This window comes from Tachysurus fulvidraco, chromosome 19 (assembly GCF_022655615.1).
Source record: "Tachysurus fulvidraco isolate hzauxx_2018 chromosome 19, HZAU_PFXX_2.0, whole genome shotgun sequence".
NCBI lineage: Eukaryota > Metazoa > Chordata > Actinopteri > Siluriformes > Bagridae > Tachysurus > Tachysurus fulvidraco.
The window spans coordinates 13598643-13618656 of NC_062536.1; the positions used below are offsets into that span (position 1 = coordinate 13598643).

General features: G+C 37.2%; 1 protein-coding gene across 3 annotated transcripts in view; it reads right to left on the reverse strand.

The window, feature by feature from the left end:
- Positions 1-1648: 1648 nt before the first annotated feature.
- The window catches only part of btbd11a (BTB (POZ) domain containing 11a), a 179870-nt gene continuing 161504 nt past the window's right edge, over positions 1649-20014 (reverse strand). For 2 of the 3 annotated variants that reach the window (XM_047804098.1, XM_047804099.1), the window contains 9 exons: positions 17842-17977; positions 14224-14450; positions 13849-14027; positions 9922-10027; positions 7756-7858; positions 7585-7666; positions 7425-7493; positions 6908-7021; positions 1649-4738 (listed from right to left, as the gene is read on the reverse strand). In XM_047804098.1, coding sequence (XP_047660054.1) covers positions 4517-4738; positions 6908-7021; positions 7425-7493; positions 7585-7666; positions 7756-7858; positions 9922-10027; positions 13849-14027; positions 14224-14450; positions 17842-17977 — 1238 coding nt within the window. In that variant the 3' untranslated portion in view covers positions 1649-4516. The remainder of the gene's footprint in view (positions 4739-6907; positions 7022-7424; positions 7494-7584; positions 7667-7755; positions 7859-9921; positions 10028-13848; positions 14028-14223; positions 14451-17841; positions 17978-20014) is intronic. The other variant, XR_007138679.1, reaches the window with a different exon arrangement.

The window sequence follows — 20014 nt, forward strand, 5'->3', positions numbered from 1 at the left end:
ATGACTAATGCAGTACAAAGGAAACAAAAGCACAGCAACAACAGCAAGAAAACCAACTAACAAACCCAAAATTGTATATTGAGGAGCAAGATCATATAAGTGAACTTGCTAGAAAAACACTGAAGTTCCTTTAAAACTAGAGGGTTTTGGGCAATGCTTTACAGATTCTACTTTATCATACATGGTGATTCCTACTAAATGTACAACATAACAAACAAATTGATCAAAGAGTCTATTGAGAACAAATCCAGCTCTTTACATGGCTTTATGTTCAACAGGAGGCAGTAAGGATTGAGGGGGTATATCTAATGGGTATGGTGCCCTCTAGAAATAATCACAGTCACAGAAATAATGTGGAAGTTTGGAAAATTATCCTTAGTGAAAAATCAGGTCTTGTTACTAAGCAATAAAACCTCATACTGAAAATACTTGCGCTTGACTGGAAGGATCTTCAATAAATATGATTATAAACTGTTTTTTTAATGGCCAGACCATGACCCAAAAAATGTAACCTTAAGTTCTAGGTGATGGTAGACGGTCCTCAAATCCTTTTCCTCAAGAGCTTGAACCGGTAGTGTAGGGGATCTCCAGTTCATTGATGTGGTGATCAATGTAGATGATTGATAGATTGATAATGTGTTGACTCATCCAAAGATGCTGAGTGACACAAACTGCTTCTCCCTCATTGTTCCAGTAGAATGTTATCCAGATGAAATGAAAGTTTTAGAATTGAAAGTCAAATAAAAAAACAAGCTGATCTGGTTATCAGATCTGCATAAAGTCTGTTACCCTGTTGCCTTCTCTTATTTTTTACAACTCTTTTGTGTCATCAGTCCCAATGCCTTATGGAATAATCCACTGTCCACTGGCTCCCTACTGTAGAATCTCAGCAGAAGCAGTAGATTGTCAGGTTAATTCTCTTCTTTAGTTTTAAAATACTAGAAATTATTAGGTTGTAGCTCAGTGGTTAAGATGTTGGACTGTATGGAAGGTTGTAGCTCAAATCCCAGGTTCACCAAGCACTCATTGCTATTCCATTGAGTATAAGGTGGTATAAATATAAGTTCCACTGGATATTCAGTCGCAGCTATAGTGGAAGTGATTTCAAACTGGAAATGCTGGAAAATGGAGTTCCTAGAATAAGGGGCATTTGTGACAGTGTGATGCAAGACTTTTTACTTTTCTGTACATGACAAGTGACAAGATTGAGTTTAAAGTTTATCTGATAGTGATTATATCATGTTTATATCAAGTTCAGCTACTATGTACTGATTGCTAGGGAACTTCGTTTTGGAAGAGGGTGCGCTTCTAGTAGCTTACTATATGGACATTATGTACCCTAATACTAATAATTGGATCCTCTATTGGTAAATTCAGTAAATGGACAATCATACATGGCCATAATCTATGTTGTCTATAGGTAAATAGTGATATTTGATGGAGGGTATTTATTTATTTGTGTACTAAAATAATAGAACTGGTCCTGGTACTTAATTTGTCCTTGGCTGATTTGGCTCTCTGTGTTAGACATGAACGCTTACAAGGACTAAAGGTTGATAAACTGATTACACGATACAAAATCATGTTGTGTTTATCTGCTCTAGGATTTTCTATATCAGCTAAAAGAACCATGACAGTGTAGCAGGTGTTTAAATTATGATCATTTTATTGGCTGTACACAAACGCATGTTATTGAACAATTGCACTGTAGCAGAAGTGACATTCTTTTTTTCAATGATAAAGTCAACCACATCCCTTATATTTACACTAAGTTGAATAGATATATTTCTATATACGTAAACCTTTGTACAATGTACAATTTTGCAATCAGGAGAAATAAGGAAAGCAAACTAAGTCCCTCAGATTCAGTCAAAGCATGCAAGTTTTGTGTAATAGAGACATCAAAGAAAACCACGGCGCAGAGCCGCAACGTCTGTAAGCATGTCTTAATAGCAGCCAAAGCAGATAAAAGTCAAAGCCAAGACACAATGAGCAAGTTGTTATTTTGTCTGAAGAAGGTTGTTTTAAGGATCCACTAACAACCACAATGGCTTCTAGATTTTACTAGTCCTCAGCGAATGAGTAATTAGTGTAGTACTGAACTACAGGACTATTCCACTAATTAATAAAGACCTAAAAAGACAACCTTTCTCAATGTCCATTGTAGGCAACAATGACAAAGATCTCACATATCTTTTCTTAAGAGTTGATTATATGTGCGATATTGCTTTCACAACTTCAGTTCTAGCAGGAGCAACGAACAAAAAGCCATCTAGAGTTGTAAAAAAAAAAAAAAGTCAGAACACGGACTCCTTGAACATATCCGTTTGGAATTGTCTGCATGTCCATGGTCTTGCTTTTGTTGAACCTGTTGCGAGACATTTTGGCACACATATACAGTACATGAGAAAAAAACACTTGACATTTGACTGAAAATTGAGGATGTTGGCGAGACAAAAAAAATCGTCTTAGCTACAACAGAACAGCTGAAAGGAGAGTAACAATATGACATATATTGTAAGAAAATAAAGCTACTATGATTTCAAATAAAATAATCTTCACAGTTTAGAATTATTTGCATCACGATATCATCCCTTTGTTAGCTACATATGAATAAACTCTTAACTCTTTTGAATCTCTTATTATACATCGGAAACAGGAAGATTAACCAACCTTCTCATCCATTATAACATTCCAGTCTGTCAGGTACAGCTCCTATAGATAAAATGTTAACTACAAAACATTCAATCCATCATTAAATCTCTCTCCATGTACTTTTCTTGAATGTTGCATACCAACCCTCTATATTTTATGTGCTCGATGTATATAATACACGATATACTGGGATTACTGGGTTGCCGTTACGGGTGCAAAGTGACAACAAATGGACAAACAGACTATCGGCTTGAATTTATTCTAACGCTAGCAGTAACTTCAGATGTTCTTTGGATGAAGTGCCTTATTATTTTTCCTATAGATTAGTTACTTTGGGTTCATTAAGTGGAAATACACACACGCACACACGCGCACACGCACGCACACACGCACATACATGCTGGTATTACAGTCCTAGGACAGTTTAACACTGACACCGAAGGACACACAAATATAAAACAAAAAAACAAACAGAAAACAAAACAAAACACAAGACATGCATTTTGGCAATGAACAAATTGCACAATTAAAAGAGCAACACTTGAGCTTGGCATCACATATAACCAAAGCAGAGGTGCAGACGTGGATTTGCAGTATGTACACTTCATAGGGTCGTAGTGGTACTGACCAGTGGTGCTGGCATCTTCCTGTAAATGTTTTTTTTTTGTTTTTATTTTTTTCCATTCCACAAAACGGTCTTCTTGCACCGTTTTGCACAGTAGTGAGTCCCACACACTTTGCGTCCACAGTTTGAAATTTAAGAGCCGTCGTCCTTTAATGACATACTGATGGAGTTCAATCGTTTTTTTGTTTGTTTGTTTGTTTGTTTTTATTCCCTTTATGTTGTTTTTTTTTTATTATAAAATGTAAAGACTGCAAAGGGCCCATGCAGTTTATTGAAACAGAATATTGATATTACACAACCTCAAGGCAAGGATGAGCTGCTCAGTTTTCAGTGTACTAAGCACAGTGGTGGTTTCATAGGTCATTAAAACTGGGCAGAAAGGAACTGGGACACGGAGCACAGGACCTCCTACGGCGAGGACGATGTGTTACCTAGGAGAACACAATTAGCAAGGGCAGTATGACAGACTGCTTTCTAACTACAGACCAGGTCTATCGTTAAATAAGATTAGACGGCGGATGAAAAATCTTGTTAATTCTTTAAGAAGTTGTGGGGTTTTTTTCTTTCTCACTTTCGCTATGCAGTTTGCAGAATAATTTGTGGACAAAATCCACTGTTCTGAACTAATCCTTATGTACTGCTACAAATAATGTAAATTCAAACAAAAGTTATAGCATAAATAAATAGCATCTCTAGCTTATCATTTGGCACATTGATATCAAAGGTGTAATGTAATTAGATAGAACAGATTCAGTTGTTTCAGTGGTTTTAAGTCTGTAATTAAAGCATTTTTGCTTTTTCTTTATCTTGAATGTGAATGGTAAAAAAAGTACTTATATAATATTTTCTTCTTATCTGACAAATGGTCAGGGAAAGATAATTTGATGTAAAAAGCAGTGATTAAACCCCAAGTTCATGGTCCTTCCCTTATCCACAAGAGCTTAAGCAGAGTGAAGATGACATCTTTAGTTTCTGCCCAGTGATTACATGTCAGAATGCTGATTTGCAAGCATTTGTGTGACACGTACAGTAATGTATCCCATGAAATGACATATTTGTCTCTGAAGTTAAAAAAAAAAAAAAAAAAAACTGGTTTCAGATCGCAATCTCTTGGTACCAGTCAGTGGATGTCACAACTGCTCACAAAAATTCATCCTAGAAATCAACCGAAGACACCAAAAGGAGCCTGTGATAAATCCAAAAGTCACACGGCAGGCCACAAACCTCGCACTGGGATCAGACGACGGAGCCCTTGGAAGATGAAAGATGGATGGAGTGGATGCGAGTGGCCAGGGTTTGTTCTAAATCATTGAGAACGTCGTAGGCAGGACCTGGGCCAGGGCTCTCGGCAGGTACCTCGTACAGGAGCTGCTTAAAGTTCTCCAGCTCAATCAGGAGCACCATGTTCTTCAGAAAGTAGCCTTCGATGAAGGTTGACAGCTCTGTGGCCCCCAGGAACTGATGAGAACACAATTTGCATGAGAACAGTTGCACTCATTAAAGAATTCATAGTTCTAAAGAGGGCTTTTCACAGTGTGCTTAACCCTGGGTTATCATCCTTCTAAACTCTACTAATATCACAGCTACTGTAGATGTTTAGGTACTCAATCAAAAATTGGAGGATGGACGTGCCAACATTTTTCTTTCTCACTGATGCAATAGTCAAGATAGTCATGGTTGTTGACACAGCAAATACGCAACTAAGAAGGTTAACCCGGGGTTTAGGAATGTTCACGTTTAAACAACAAGGTAAAAACTAAGATATAACCACAAGGACTCTGTTTATCTGTGATTTACCCAGACTCTTTGAGTTAACTATTTTAAGTGTGAAAAGTGAAGGTTTATTGACAAGAATGGAAAGATTTCTAAAACCTTGAAGCTGAAAGTGATTTCTCACACACAGAATGTGAGTTACAGACACACACTTAATCAGATACCAGCTGTCAAATATCTTTAAATACAAACTTATACCTTTTTCAGTTTTGGAGGTAAAGATTTCAAAAAGGTAAAAACTTTTACTTGTGGTTGAGATTCAAAATTCTGAGAGCACTACACCCTAAAAAATTAAATAAAACAAATTTTATGGAAAATATCACTATTTTCTTACAGTATAATATTTTTGCTATTTTTTTTTTCAACCGTAAACAAAACACTGTATAATTATGGACATTCTCTGTAAATTAACATTCTATCTATTATTTTGAATATTATGCCAATAATGACAAAGTTCATTCAAGTTTCTTTTTTACAGAAAAAGTACTATATTTTTTTATACTGTATTTTTCTTTTTTCTTAATAACATACATATGTATGCAAAATTAAAACAATTACCTGCATTTAAACAGGTTTTTGACCGTACTAAAAATGTTACATTTTTCTTTGTAATTTTAAAGTAAATCTCATTTATTTTATATTTATGTGTACTTTTATATTTAAACTATGCAATTCTGCATATACAAGTGTGTGAGAGGAAAAAGCATGAAGTAAGTCACAGTAAAGCATTCAAAAGTATAAAAAGCGGTACATGAACAAAAAAGTTAGAAAGTACTTGAATGTATGCTCGCATTTACTGTCTTAGCATTCCTCAATTCATAAAATATGCTTCTGTTTGGCATTCTTCTTCAATTTAACACAAAAATTCATTAGAAATTATATTATCAGCAACACCTTAAGTGAAAAGCCAAATCATATTCTTAGTAGAAATATGTACACACATTTCAGAATTCCTTAATATTTTGTATTTCCCTGTTTTGCTTTAGCGTCACTCGAGCTGGCGTGGACTTGGCAAGTTTGTATAAAACCTGATCATTCATTTTAGATCAGTTCGATGCACTAAAAAAGTGTGTTGTCTGAAGATATGCTTCAATTTAAAGAGATTAGGCATGAGGAAAACAGGATCTTTGGAACAAAGCAGCTGCACATGGTCAGTAACACATGGGTTTACATTTAAACACTGACCTTGAAATAGTGCAACAACTTGAATCCCTGAAAAGACAAAAATGTTTCACTTTCTGTTTATTTAAAAAAAAAAAAAAAGTTGGTCTCGGACACTTGGACTTGGACTCACTGTATGTACGAAAAGATAAACACATTTCAAGTCTGAAAAGTCTTTTCATACTAGAAAAAAATATTAAATAAAAACTTCATCGTGTGAAGGTTTTAAACAAGGCTACCACACTTTTCAGTAATGCACAGTACAAAAAGTCCCTTTATACATCGGGGAATTGAACAGCTTTCAGAAAAATGGCTTTTATATACTACGCCGTACATGCCTTTCTCATATATATAACATTTATTTATTTATTTATTTATTTATTTATTTATTTATTTATTTATTTATTTATTTATTTATTTATCAAATAGAGTAAGAACATACTGAAATCTTTCTCATGGCTCGGACAGGAAGCTGTCACCAGGGGTGCTATGGACTTTAACAGCAAGCACATTCGAAGTGGGAGAGATGACTCCACAAAAAAACACCAAAAAAAAGTTACATTTTGCATTTTCCGCTTTGTAAAGAGACTTTTGGGACACTGTGCACTAGCAGCGGAAGCTCTGTGGTTGATGTTTTGAGCTAGTGATTCGTGACGAGCCTGTGAAAGATTTTGAAATATGCTTTCTTCTCACCTTGGCATGTTTGTAAATGTCCACACATGTTTCTATGGTGATGTTCTTGGAGCAGATGATCTCACAGTGTCGCTGGAGGGCTTCAAGCTGGAAGAACTTGGCTGCAGACAGGAGCTGCAAAACAGACAGAGACAGAAGACTTTTAGGAAATAGGCTCATGGAAAGCGATTGGCGGTAAAAGCGATTACTATGGAAGTGTCTAGAAATAACAGTGAGAGGACAATTACAGCTCTGAAGCGTGCACTGAGTCTGACTCATGGAGACAATTAGGTAAAGTACATCTCGGCCCCTATTACGGTTATAGTTATATTTCGAGGATGCCTAAAAATGGATAATTCTGATGACAAATAAAGATGATTCAGTGGCTTGGCTAGTATTAGCTTGAGCACTATTCCCTCATATCGCACTTTCTATAAGGTCTACTGAAAAAATTAGACAGATGAGAGGCAGATGATGGATGAGGTAATGAATAATATGCAAAGTGATAAAGAGAGGATGAGAAACACTTCTGTAATACCTCCATGACTTCAGTGTTTCTGATGTGCAGTAACTCAGTGCCACCACAGTACAGGTACTGCATCACCAGCTGCAACACACAGAACATTTAGTGCCTGTGATACACAAAGGCAATGTACCAGTCCAATGTTTTAACGTGTACGAGTGAAAAGCATTCCAACCTGAAAAATATTGTACTTGACATGACTGATTTCAATGCATGTGTTCTCTGCAGCGGGCCTGTTGGAGAGCAGAGACTTAAACCTAAACGGAGGAAAAAGCAAAAACAGTTTTTAATGATGTCTTTATTATAAAAATAAACAATAATCAACTACATTTATTTAGTCCCTTACCTCGCAGATGCTGTGAAAAGCAGCACCTTGTGGGCATAAAATGGTTTTCCCTCCACCAGAAACGTCACATCTGACATCTCTTTATTATTCAGGAAATGTGGATCTGAGAAAGCAACATAAATATGAGATTTAATCTCATTTATACAAAGGCATACTGTATTTCAGGGTCAGTGCACATCTGGACCATTACAGTCTGTTAACAAACAAGGGCTGTTTGGAATACCCATGACCTCTAATTCCTTATGTGCCACCTAGATGGCAGTAGTGTAACTCCAAACCAGAACAATTCCTTGCAGTTCACCTTAGGATTCCTCCCCCTCACTATCTGATGGTAAAACTACTGTGCAACATACTCCATTTCTGTCTTCCAAGATAATATGGCTTGCTTAAATGCACAGCTCCAGAATTCAACCCCAATCCATAAAAAATGAAATAAAATAATAAAACAAGAATCTCAAATATAGGAACCCTAGAAATTCAAAATAAACCTTTAAAAAATGTAAATCGGATTGTTTAGGAACTCTTAAGCAGTCATCCACATCCTTTCCTGTTTCACTGGTGGAAAGAAAATGAGGTGCCACCAAAGCAAAATCCCCTTAATCATTCATCAACATGGGGTAGATTACAGAACAAAAAAAATGAAATAAGACAAACATGTGGTGACCTTCATAAAGCAAGCAATGGCTTAAAAAAAATTGCTATCTGAAAATAGTATTAGGGCAAATAATGGAGAAGTTGAAAACAATCAGAGCTGTAATGAATCTGACTGGAGGACGATGGAAGTGGATTCTAAAGAATCACAGCTAGACATTTCTGGTGCTTTATTTTGGGTCACCGATTTTCCAAAATCTACAATTAGATGCCATCTCTTTGCCATCACAATGTTTTGAAGGCAAGCCACAAGAAAGGCCTGTTTTTTTTCACATGGAGCCTGGAACTGAGTTTTTCTTTTCAGATGAGACACAAATAGCTTTGTAGCAGTAAGACTGTATAGTTATATGAAAAAGGACCTAATCACCACTGGACATTTCGCAGGACTGGAAACCTAATTAGGAGAAATAGCTAAAAGTACTAAAAGCAGGCAAGTCAAACTTGTTTACGTGCTGGTGTTTAAAATATTTCTAATACATTTAGTTTAATACAATCATATTTTCAGTCTGAGATTTGTCTTATTAACAACATAGGCATTTTCTGTACAAAGCCATGAATGCAAGTCAAATGAACAGACAGGGTTCAAAATCAAAAGAAATATGAGAACACAAGGTGCAGAAATGCGTTATAACACTCAAGACATTGCACACAACAAACTGTGTGTCATCTTGGGATTTTGTAATTACAACACGGGGTGTGTTCATGTCACTACAAAAAACACAGCAAGGTTTATTAACTCTCCTTAGAGAATGTAAATGGGGTGTGTTTTACTTTTTCATGTTTTTATCAATTTATGTATCCACATTTAACTTTATTGTTACATATAATATGATAATTGTAAGATGTTATCATATTTTGTGCTTTTAGCATATCATATATCATATATAGCATAGCATATAGCATATTAGTTTTAACAGCTTGGCTGAATTTCCATGACATGCTGTGTATACCAAACTTTCTTATACCGAAGCTTCTGAAACGAGTAAACGTTCAAATTTAGTCAACTACAGATCCATTGATTCCACCTTGCTTTTTTACTAACTTGGAAAATCTGCGCTCAAAGAAAAGTTTCCCTACTTGTTATTATGCCTGTTTTTTGTTAGCGTTTAGGTTTCTTTTTGTTATGACTTGAACGCACCAAAAGAAACAACAGGTTATAAATTGAGACACAAACCAGGTGAACGCAATGAGTAACAGACATAACAATGACATGACAGGATCAATAAACCAAAACCAAAACAAAAGACAAACTGAAGCACATGATGAACATGGAGCAAAACACATGATATGTATGTGAGAGGTGCTGGGAACCGGGACTCATATAATTTGTGATATTTTCAAAAATACGTAACAAAACCCAGTTCTAGTGATACCCAATAATACAGAGTGATTTGGCACCTGCATGTGGGTGAAATACTCATTTTTATGTAAAGCACAAGCAACTGCAAATGAAGGCAGACGGAGCAAAACTACATTGGAGTGAGTTTTCAAGTAGGTCAGTGCTACATTACTTACCCAGTCGTGAGGTTTGCTTCTTTTTGATCTCTGTCAGCTTGGGGATTGGAAATGGCCCGTAGCATTGGGTGAAGATTACAGCTAGCTGCTGGCTGATGACTTCGTTCTGTTAATTACAGGCATGCACAAAACATGAAGTGTCACCAAAATGGTACAATATCAAACCAGTACAAACCCTTGTGAAAAAACTTTAGATACTGTCAAGTGACAGAAAAAAAAACCCCTAAGCTACGTTCAGTATTCAGATAAACTCATTATTAGAGAAGCAGCTGATTCAGGGTGGGTTACAGCAGTAGTCCAATGACTGGGTGAACACTATGTTAGGTGATCAGATACTGCCCGAGTTTCTATGCTGCCACATTTAGGCTTTTGAGCAGTTCCTCAGCGGCTCAGTTGTGTCCTGTCTAAAATTCCAAGTCTTGGTGGATAAGTGTGTCAGCTAAATGAGTAAAATGCAAATGTGAAGATTCGCAGTTCATTCATGGTGGTTATGTCAGATTTACAAGATAATGGCTTGGAGATTCCTCTCATATACAGAAACGAGTCATTTCTATAGAAACACACACAAAACGTTAACTTTCTTTCAGACAGAATGCTCAGCTATACTGCTTACATCCTGGCAGGAGTGGAAAATAAATGAGTAATTGTACTTCATTGCTATTTTTTTGGATTATTATGGGGTGTTTATATTTTACCCATGTCCTCTCAAAACCAAATTATTCTATTTATTTATATAGACTAGAATTCTATGCAGTATTAAATGCATTATAATACAAAAAAGTACTACTTTTTACCTTTTACATTTTTACTCTTTACATATAGATTGCACACTGTACAGCAAATCAGTGCGTTAAATTCATAAGAATCATTTTAATTTTTATCTAAACTGACCATCTCATTTGACACAACATATTTAGCCCTAAAAAGGCAACGAAGTACAGTGTGGAACTTTAGTATGAGCGTCCAGGCCCTGAAATGTTTCAATAGGGTGAATATGATTCAGTAGTCAGCTTCCTAATTCAGTAGTCAGGGCACTGATCAGGCATCTCTCTTTTTCGCTGTCTGTCTCTCTCTCCGTCTCTCTCTCTCTCTCTCTCTCTCTCTCTCTCTCTCTCTCTCTCTCTCTCTCTCTCTCTAACATTAATCATTTTTTATTTTATTTGGCATGACTTTTGTTCGTGTCTAATAGAATAAATCCACCATTGGGTTTACAATCCTTCTTCAAGTCCCATGACAGAAATGTGTGCTTAAGCTAACAAATGTATATGACAACTGGTTATATTTAACTCGATTAGCATGATATATTTGCTAATGCCAGGTTAGACTAGCATTGACTCCAGTAGCTAATAATGACTGCGCTAGTGAAATTGTAGCAGATTATAGTTATTTATAGGCTATTTTACTTCTTGGTATTATATTAGCAAACTACTCAGTATTAGCTATGTGTTCGGTCACTTGATACAAAGTCGCTACTAGAAAAGAGCAGTGAACTTATCACACACAGACTAATAGAGTTCTATCCTCTCATTAGCTCCTGCCTGCTTTTTCTTGTTTGTTTGTAACGTGACATCGCTCAGTTTCACGTGAGAACTTTCGTACCAGTCCAACTTGTAACTACGATTTCTACAAAAGTGTGAATGCAAGCTGAAAGCATATAATTACAGTAATTATGACATCTTGTGCACTATTAACACAATTATTTTGCACGTTGATCCACTGTACGAACTTTAACGTGTGAGTGGTGAATGAAGAATAAGACGTGGTGTCTTATTCTTCATTCACCACTCACACGTTAAACATCAGCCTGCTGTTCAAAGATCTGACTTTTAACACAAAGTTTTTTTTCCTCACACACGCCGTTGTCTGTATTTCACCCTGAAATCGAATTTTTGGAGAAAACAATGCTGCAGCCATTATGTTTTTTTATCTTTAATAAACTACGAAATGCGAGGTGCAGAGAATGTGAGCTTTCTACATTTAGCCTGCTTATTAATTCTTATTAAAAACTGCTCTATGCTACTGTATCATCATGGTGCTTTTTTCTGATCTGGCAACCAGTTACTGTGGGCGTATTTCCAGATTTCTGAGACAAATTAGCATAAATAGCATGCGAATGTAATTATCATGCTTACGAATATTCATGAATATCTCCCTAAATATATTTCCAATATGTTAGCAAACAGGACAGATGACACTTTTCTTGTTATAAGTTGCAGCTCCATAAATTGTTTGATGGAGTTGATCCTGATATCACCCGCAAAATTTTTCCTTATGATAAAAAGGCATCTAGAAATCAACCATAGAGGAGATATGAACTCCATGTGATCTTTTGCATCAATACAACATTTGTTAGACTGTATATTTATAATCACACCCTCCAGTGTCACCCATATGAAGATGAGGTTCCCATTTGAGTCTGGTTCCTCTCAAGGTTTCTTCCTTTACCATCTAAGGGAGTTTTTCCTTGCCACTGCTGCCTGAGTCACCTCAGACTTGCTCATTGGGAATAAATACATACACATTGTGAAATAAATATATCTAATATTAATCTTGAATTTTGTATACTATTAATCTTTATACAGTATTATTCTTTATATTAACCTTTTGTTCTATGTTTATGTTGTTTAAAGCTGCTTTGAGACAATGTCAATTGTAAAAAGCGCTATACAAATAAACTCGAATTAAACTGAATAAAAAAGAGGGGAAGGGCGTGGTCAATTAGGTGATTGACAGTTTGTACATGGCAGCAGAGTCTCACGAACGTGCAGACAAAGCTGTGTACAGTTCTGTAGAAGAGACAACATTATTATTATTAAAAATTGTCGGCACAATAAAAATTATTGTTAAGAAACTGATTTTGTACAGTATAAGAGGAAAAAACTGCTGTTATTGGAAAATAATCAACTTTGGTACAATAATGAATCACATCACCCTCTTATTATCTTTCCTACTTATCCTATTTTTTTGAAGTTTTTTAACATTGTCTCGCTTATTTATACTGTAAAATACTACGATTGATAGCAAACATGTTTGCATTATTGCATTCTTGCACTAGTTGCACACTTTTCTCACATTGTTCTGCGACCGATCCACATTCATATATTCCCTTTGTTTTTTCAGATCATTTTATTTCACTACAAGTCATACTATAATATGACAGTCTATAATATTCAAAAATTAAGTATTTCTTCTTAAGTATTTCTGCTTTATTAGACTGAAATGAAATCTACATTGAATTTTCAATTCAATTACATTGAATTTAAATTGATCACTTTAAAATTTTTTAGATCATGATCCAGATTTGTACAAACTTTTTAATTGTAAATTTTAATTTATTATCATTAAATTCGAATTTATTGTATGCTTTATTGCCTAAGTTTGTGGATACTGCTGGAAATATTCACCTCAGAACGGCTCAACTGCTTAAGTAATTTGTTAAAAAAGTAATTAAAATAAAAACTACCACTGGACTTCATTCAATTGCAAAATCCATTATATGCACAGGCCTAGAATAGTGCATTATAAATGTTCTTTGTAAAAAATGTTCTTCGTAATGACTTTGTCAATATTCTTGTTTAGGAAAAGGCATTTGAGGAGACTAAATTTTCTAGTTGTTTTTAACTGCCTTTAAAGGCTTGAATCATACAAATGTGTTCCTGACTGTGTTGATGTCGAGTTCCTCAGAGGTGTAAACCGCCTACAGGTCGTTACGATAACATGAACTGGCTCCTTACAAAAACAAGCCCTCGTCAGAAAAAGCAAGTCACTGTGTGTCACAAGTGTGTATTCCTTTTTCTGAAGTTAAGCTGTTGTCTCAACTGGCTCATTGTGCAAGTTCTTAAATCTAACCCTTCACTGCAAATGCTGCTCTGACTGTCCGTGAAATATATCGTGTGAAATGATGTACTCAGAGGAGTAAGTGTGAACCTTGCTGGCTCGGAGGATCTGGAACATAAGCGGTAGGCCATGTGTGATGAGTTCTTCGGTGTACTCGTCCTCCTGGATGCAGCTAAAGTCTTTAAGCAGGCCCTGGATCAGCGGCCGTCGCTGCTGTAGGAAACATGTCTTCAGAGACTCCAGCCACGTGTGCAGAGTCCACGGCACACCTACACACACGACCAACACTCATCTGTCACTCCGAGGCATCTACACAGCTCAGAAATCAGTGGCACCCCTAGAATTAGATCTAAGCCTTCTACTATCAGTGGTGGGAAATGAGGCAGTGGAGGCATGCGATAACCAAAATAAATAGTTACTAACAGGCTGCAGATGTGATGGAAGTCGTGCAGTGTGGTTACTAACCCAAGCTGCGGATGTCTATGGTAATGTCCACATGGCCGTGTTCGGCGCTGTGGTACATGGCCTCTCGGAGGGCCCTCAGTTTCGCCTTGCCTGTGCGCAGTGTGCCCTCTGAGTGGCTTGTTCGTTTCTCCCCGCCAGCCTCTGAGCCCTCAGCCAGGATCTCTTCTAGAGACATCATGTCGCCTTTGTCCTTCTCCGACTGGGACAGAAGCCTCCGGAAAACGTTCCTGCACACACACACACACACACACAACCACGCACACACCCTTACTTAGCCTCTTCGGATGCTCCTAATCACTCATGCAGGAGTAAATGTACAGTAATGAAAGCCACATTATGTAAAAATGCAATTACTGGAATAGGGGAAATTATTAATGTACTAACATTAACTTCTGAGAACATTTGGTTAATGTGATGCCATGACAGCGATGCATCATTACTTGTACCCATTCATAATATTTCATATCCCCACATGTTCCGTTTTAGTTTTCCAGCTCGAAATGATGAACACAGAGCCGACACGGTGTTTTTACCAACCGATAGATGAGCTAGAGTTTAAAAACTGTAAAATATAACGTGCATTTTTAAAAGATGTCGAGCCCATTAATATTTATGACTCATTTATCAAGAAATGAAAATAATCTTTTGCACATTTTACTGTTGTCTGCTCTGGGGCATGATTATAACTCAGTTAAAGTACACTCTGACTCTGAGAATGTCTGGTTCGATTCACGCAAAGCAACAAATCAACAAAAGTCTCGTTGTCTGAAATGTCTCAGGGGCTCGTAGCACAATGAAGCAGGTTTCTTAAACTTGGCTCAGGCTACAATATTGTTCCAACTCAAATGAGTCTGACCGACTGCCTAAAGATTGCAATGAAAATGCCGGATGTCTAATGCATTTGATTCTCGGTTCCAATTGTTACGGTGAATTTCAATAAGCCTTCATTATGCAGCGCTGAGCCTGGGTGCGAGTGGAAGAGTGGGTGTCCACATTCACGCACTTTACAATTCCCACGCATTGGGGAACGATGCTTCTGTACATGTAATTTACCCAGCTTTGATACAAGAATGTTTAATAAAAACTGTTTATATCTAACATTTCCACTGGGTTCTTAAATCCATTTAATCCTTGTGTGGCCCTCAGGTCAATTTGACTTATTTATTACTCAAAGTCAAAGTGACCGGAGGATAATATTTGATCAGACTAATAATATTTGATCGGATTTATTTCAGTAGTGGGGTTTGTTCAGAAAAGTTAATTGGGCTGACTGCCAAAAACTCCATATGATGCTGGGAGTCAAAATATTCCTTTAAGCAGCATTTCATTAGAGTCCTTATGATTTTTAGGGAGGTTTTATTTTCATTAACAATGAAGAATTTACAGTTAAGAAAAGCAAAAACAACCACAGACAGTGAACATACAGGTTAATATTTTTAAACTGTTTATCATTAATAAAGCATATATAACTTTTTTTCCAACCTGAGACTTGGTGGTGTTGGCTTATTTTCTGTGAGGAACATGAACAAGAACATCCTACACTTTACTATTCATCCCTTTGGGCAGTGGTGGCTCAAGTGGTTAAAGCTCTAAGTTGTTGATCAGAGGATAAGTGTTTAAGCCAAGCTGCCACTGTTGGGCCCTTGAGCAAGGCCCTTAATCCTCACTGAACCAGGGGCACTGTATTATCTGACCCCAGTGTGTGAGTGTGTGTGTATACTGTATATAATATACAATTGCCCCTTCTTGATTTTTTTATTTTTTTTGCATGTTTGTCCACTTTAATTTTTCAAATCATCAAACAAATTGAATTAAGGGAAAACAAAAACACAAAATCCAAACCCACATGGCCCTGTGTGAAAAAGTGTTTGCCCCCCTGTTAAAAGATAACATAACTGTGGTTTATCACACCTGAGTTTAATTTCTCTAGCCACACCCAGGCCTGATTACTGCCACACCTGTTCACAATCAAGAAATCACTTAAATAAGACCTGAGTGACAAAGTGAAGTAGACCAAAAGGTCCTCAAAAGCTACACAGCATGCCGAGATCCAAAGAAATTCAAAAACAAATGAGAAAGAAAGTAATTGATATCCATCAGTTTGGAAAAGGTTATAAAGCCATTTCTAAAGATTTGGGACTCCAACAAACCACAGCGAGAGCCATTATCCACAAATGGTGATGACATGGAACAGTGGTGAACCTTCCCAGGAGTGGTTGGCTGACAAAAATGACCCCAAGAGCGCAATGATGACTCATCCAAGATGTCACAAAAGACCCTGCAGGCCTCACTTCCCTCAATTAAGGTAGTGCTCATGACTCCACCATAAGAAAAAGACTGGGCAAAAATGGCCCGTATGGCAGAGTTCCAAGACCAAAACCGCTGCTGACCAAAAAGAACATAAAGGCTTGTCTCAGATTTGAGGGAAAACATCTTGATGATCCCCAAGACTTTTGAAAAAATGCTCTGTGGACTAAAGAGACAAAAGCTGAACTTTTTTAGAAGGTGTGTGTCCCAATACATCTGGCATAAAAGTTTCTGCATTTCATAAAAAGATCATACCAACAGTAAAATATTGTGGTGGTAGTGTCATGGTCTGGGGCTGTTTGCTGCTTCAGGACCTGGAAGTTTCTGTGATAAATGGGACCATGAATTCTGCTGTTTACCAAAAAATCCTGAAGGACAATGTGCCGCCATTTGTTCATGACCTCAAGCTGAAGCAAACTTGAGTTCTGCAGCAGGACAATGATCCAAAACACACCAGCAAGTCCACCTCTCAATGGCTGAAAAAACAACAAAATGAAGACTGTGGCCTAGTCAAAGTCCTGACCTGAATCCTATTGAGATGCTGTAGCATGACCTTCAAAAGGTGGTTCATGTTCAAAAACCCTTCAATGTGGCTGAATTGCAACAATTCTGCAAAGATGAGTGAACCAAAATTCCTCCACAGCGCTGTAACAGACCCATTGCAAATTATCGCAAGCGCTTGATTGAAGTTCTTGCTGCTAAGGGTGGGACAACCAGCACTTTTTCACACCAGTGTGTGTACGTGTATGTGTCCACACTGAATTCTTTATCATGTCTATGGTGTTTAAACCCCCAGGTATGTTCAGAGTCAATCTAACGCCACCTAAATGGAGCAAAAGAAATTCTTCATTGTTAATAGATTAAAAAGCTCCCTGAAATTCAGGAGTTTTAATGAAATGCTACTTAAGGGATTCTATTTTGACTCACTTCAGCAACGAGTCCCAGTTACATAGTAGATTTTGACAGCAAGCCCAGTGAACTTTTCTAACCTTTCCAGAATGTTAAAAAAATCAAATCTGATCAACTATTATTAGATGTTTACCGTGGCCTATTGTCTACTATATACAACAGCTCCCTGATTTGGAAAGGGCATCGGTGTTAGAAACCTAGTTTATCAATATAGATCCTTGTAGTTTAAATCGAAGTACACAAACAGATAGAAATAATAGTGTTACTGTATTTGGGTTCAGCCCTTCTTCTGATAAACTGATGACCGATCACTCTACTGTTTGTTTAGTAAAGGCATACAGTGGCATTGAGTACATCCCAATTCATCATCTTGCACTGGTGTGTGTACAGTATGTGTCTTACCTGTGCCCATGTGCTGCAGCGAGGCTGTATGAGTTCATATCCCCTAAAGGAGCCGAAGTAATGCCATTGCGGTACGTGGTTCCAATTAAAGGGTCCGCTCCCCTCTCCAAAAGCAGGCTGGCCAACTCAAAATTGCCTGTAAACATCGCAAAGTGCAAGTAAATACATTTTAATCAACTATTCCTAATAATCTACCATGTTAATACTCATACTGAACCACTGAACTTTATAGTATATGACGAGAAGGGGAATACTTTAGAATCCCCAGAAGTCTGATTATTCTCACGGTTTCTTTTTTTTCGCTTTTCAAAATCTATGTCCAATCTTTCTGGAAATTAGCTTTGTGATAATTGATTGTCATTTGTTCAAAGTGCCATATCGCACTATCAGACATATATGTGCATCAATCGGGGCTTTCATTCAAGTATTTTCTGTGCTGTCAACACACCTGATTAAACTCACCTTCTAATTAACAGACAAATATAAAATGGGTTATACTTGTGATTCTCAACATCTTGCTGCAAAATAATGCTCAAAAAAACCTTCTCTTCTTTACTAAGTGCTTGTTTATGAGCCGAAGTGATACCTTCTGCGAGTAAGAGTAGGGAATCTACTAAAATACACAGAAAAGGGTTATTTGAGGACCAAGATTGGAAGACATTGTTCTGAACGATTACACTGAAAATGAGTTATTTATGATCTGCTTGACTGTGTTTGATGGATTATGTTTGAGATAAAAGCTGTTCTTTTGCCTGATGCATTTTCGGGCTAAATACACCTGAACAAAAAAAAGGAGCCAATTAAAATGAGAATAATGAGTAACATGGAAATGTGCTGCATCTGCATTAGGAGCACTAAAAGTAATTAAGCTTTCCTCTGAAACATGCCTTGTGTAGATTCTACTGAGAAATAAGTACGAGTAATGTGAGTCCAGTTTCTCAAAAGCATCCTAACCATAAGGTCATATGAGAGAGAGAGAGAGAGAGAGAGAGAGAGACCACCAGAGAGGGATACAGACAGGAAAACAGACAGACAGACAAATTGACAGACAGACAGATACAGTCAGAAAGAGAAAGACCAGCAGACAGACAGACAGAGAAACAGACTGACAGAAAAAGACAAACAGACAGACAGAGAGAGATAGGCAAACAGACAGACTGAGAGAGATAGACAAACAAACAGACAGAGAGACATACAGAGAGAGAAAGACCAACAGACAGACAGACAGCGAGACAGACAGAGAAAAAGACCGACAGACAGACGGACAAACAGGGGGACAGTAAGAGAAAGACCAACAGACAGACACAGACAAAGAGAGACAGTGAGAGAGAAAGCACAACTGACAGCCAGAGAGAGAGAGAAAGAGAGAGAGAGAGAGAGAGAGATCTCACTCTACAATTTAGAAGTTGTGTGCTGAACCAATACACAGTGTACATGTCAGTTTAGTGAGTCGGATTTAAAAAAATGGTAAACATAAACCTCCTCATGTCATGACACAACTGTTTAGAATAAGTAGTTTACACTATACTACTGTACATTAGAGACATCAGTTTAGCGCTGATGTCCTACTTATATTTTGACAGACTTGACTTAACTTACCATCACTGATTATTTCTCTAAACACACCCCAAAGCTGCTGACTCTTTAAAACTGATGGAATACATCAAATGACCTCTTATTCACAGTCCAGACGGTTTCTTATTTCTTCCACTGAATCTACCAGACATGAAACCACAGTGTACCAGATAAGACAATTAATTCTTTTGTAAAGCTGGATCATCTTGCCATTGTCCCTGCCTTGCCTTGCCCATTAGCAATCAAAATTCGGATTACTATAAAGCTGCTTTGAGACAGTGTCTACTGTAAAAAGCACTGTACGAATAAAACGTGAATTAAATTAACGCCGTTGTGCTGTCGAAATGGAGCTCAGTCGATTTTCCTTTGTTGTATTTGATGAATCTTCTTTCTCCCCATTTTAATCCTTAATCTTGAATCTATACTAATTCAGTCGACTGTAACTGAACAGGAGGCCAGACACTGGCCACATAATCTTTGCTCTCACTCCATGATGCCAAGCTGATGATGGATTTGTGTATTAAGAAAAAGAGAAATGCCTCATACTGTAGTATATAATAGTAAACCCTTAAATAAAATCCCAGGGTCTGTCAGCAGG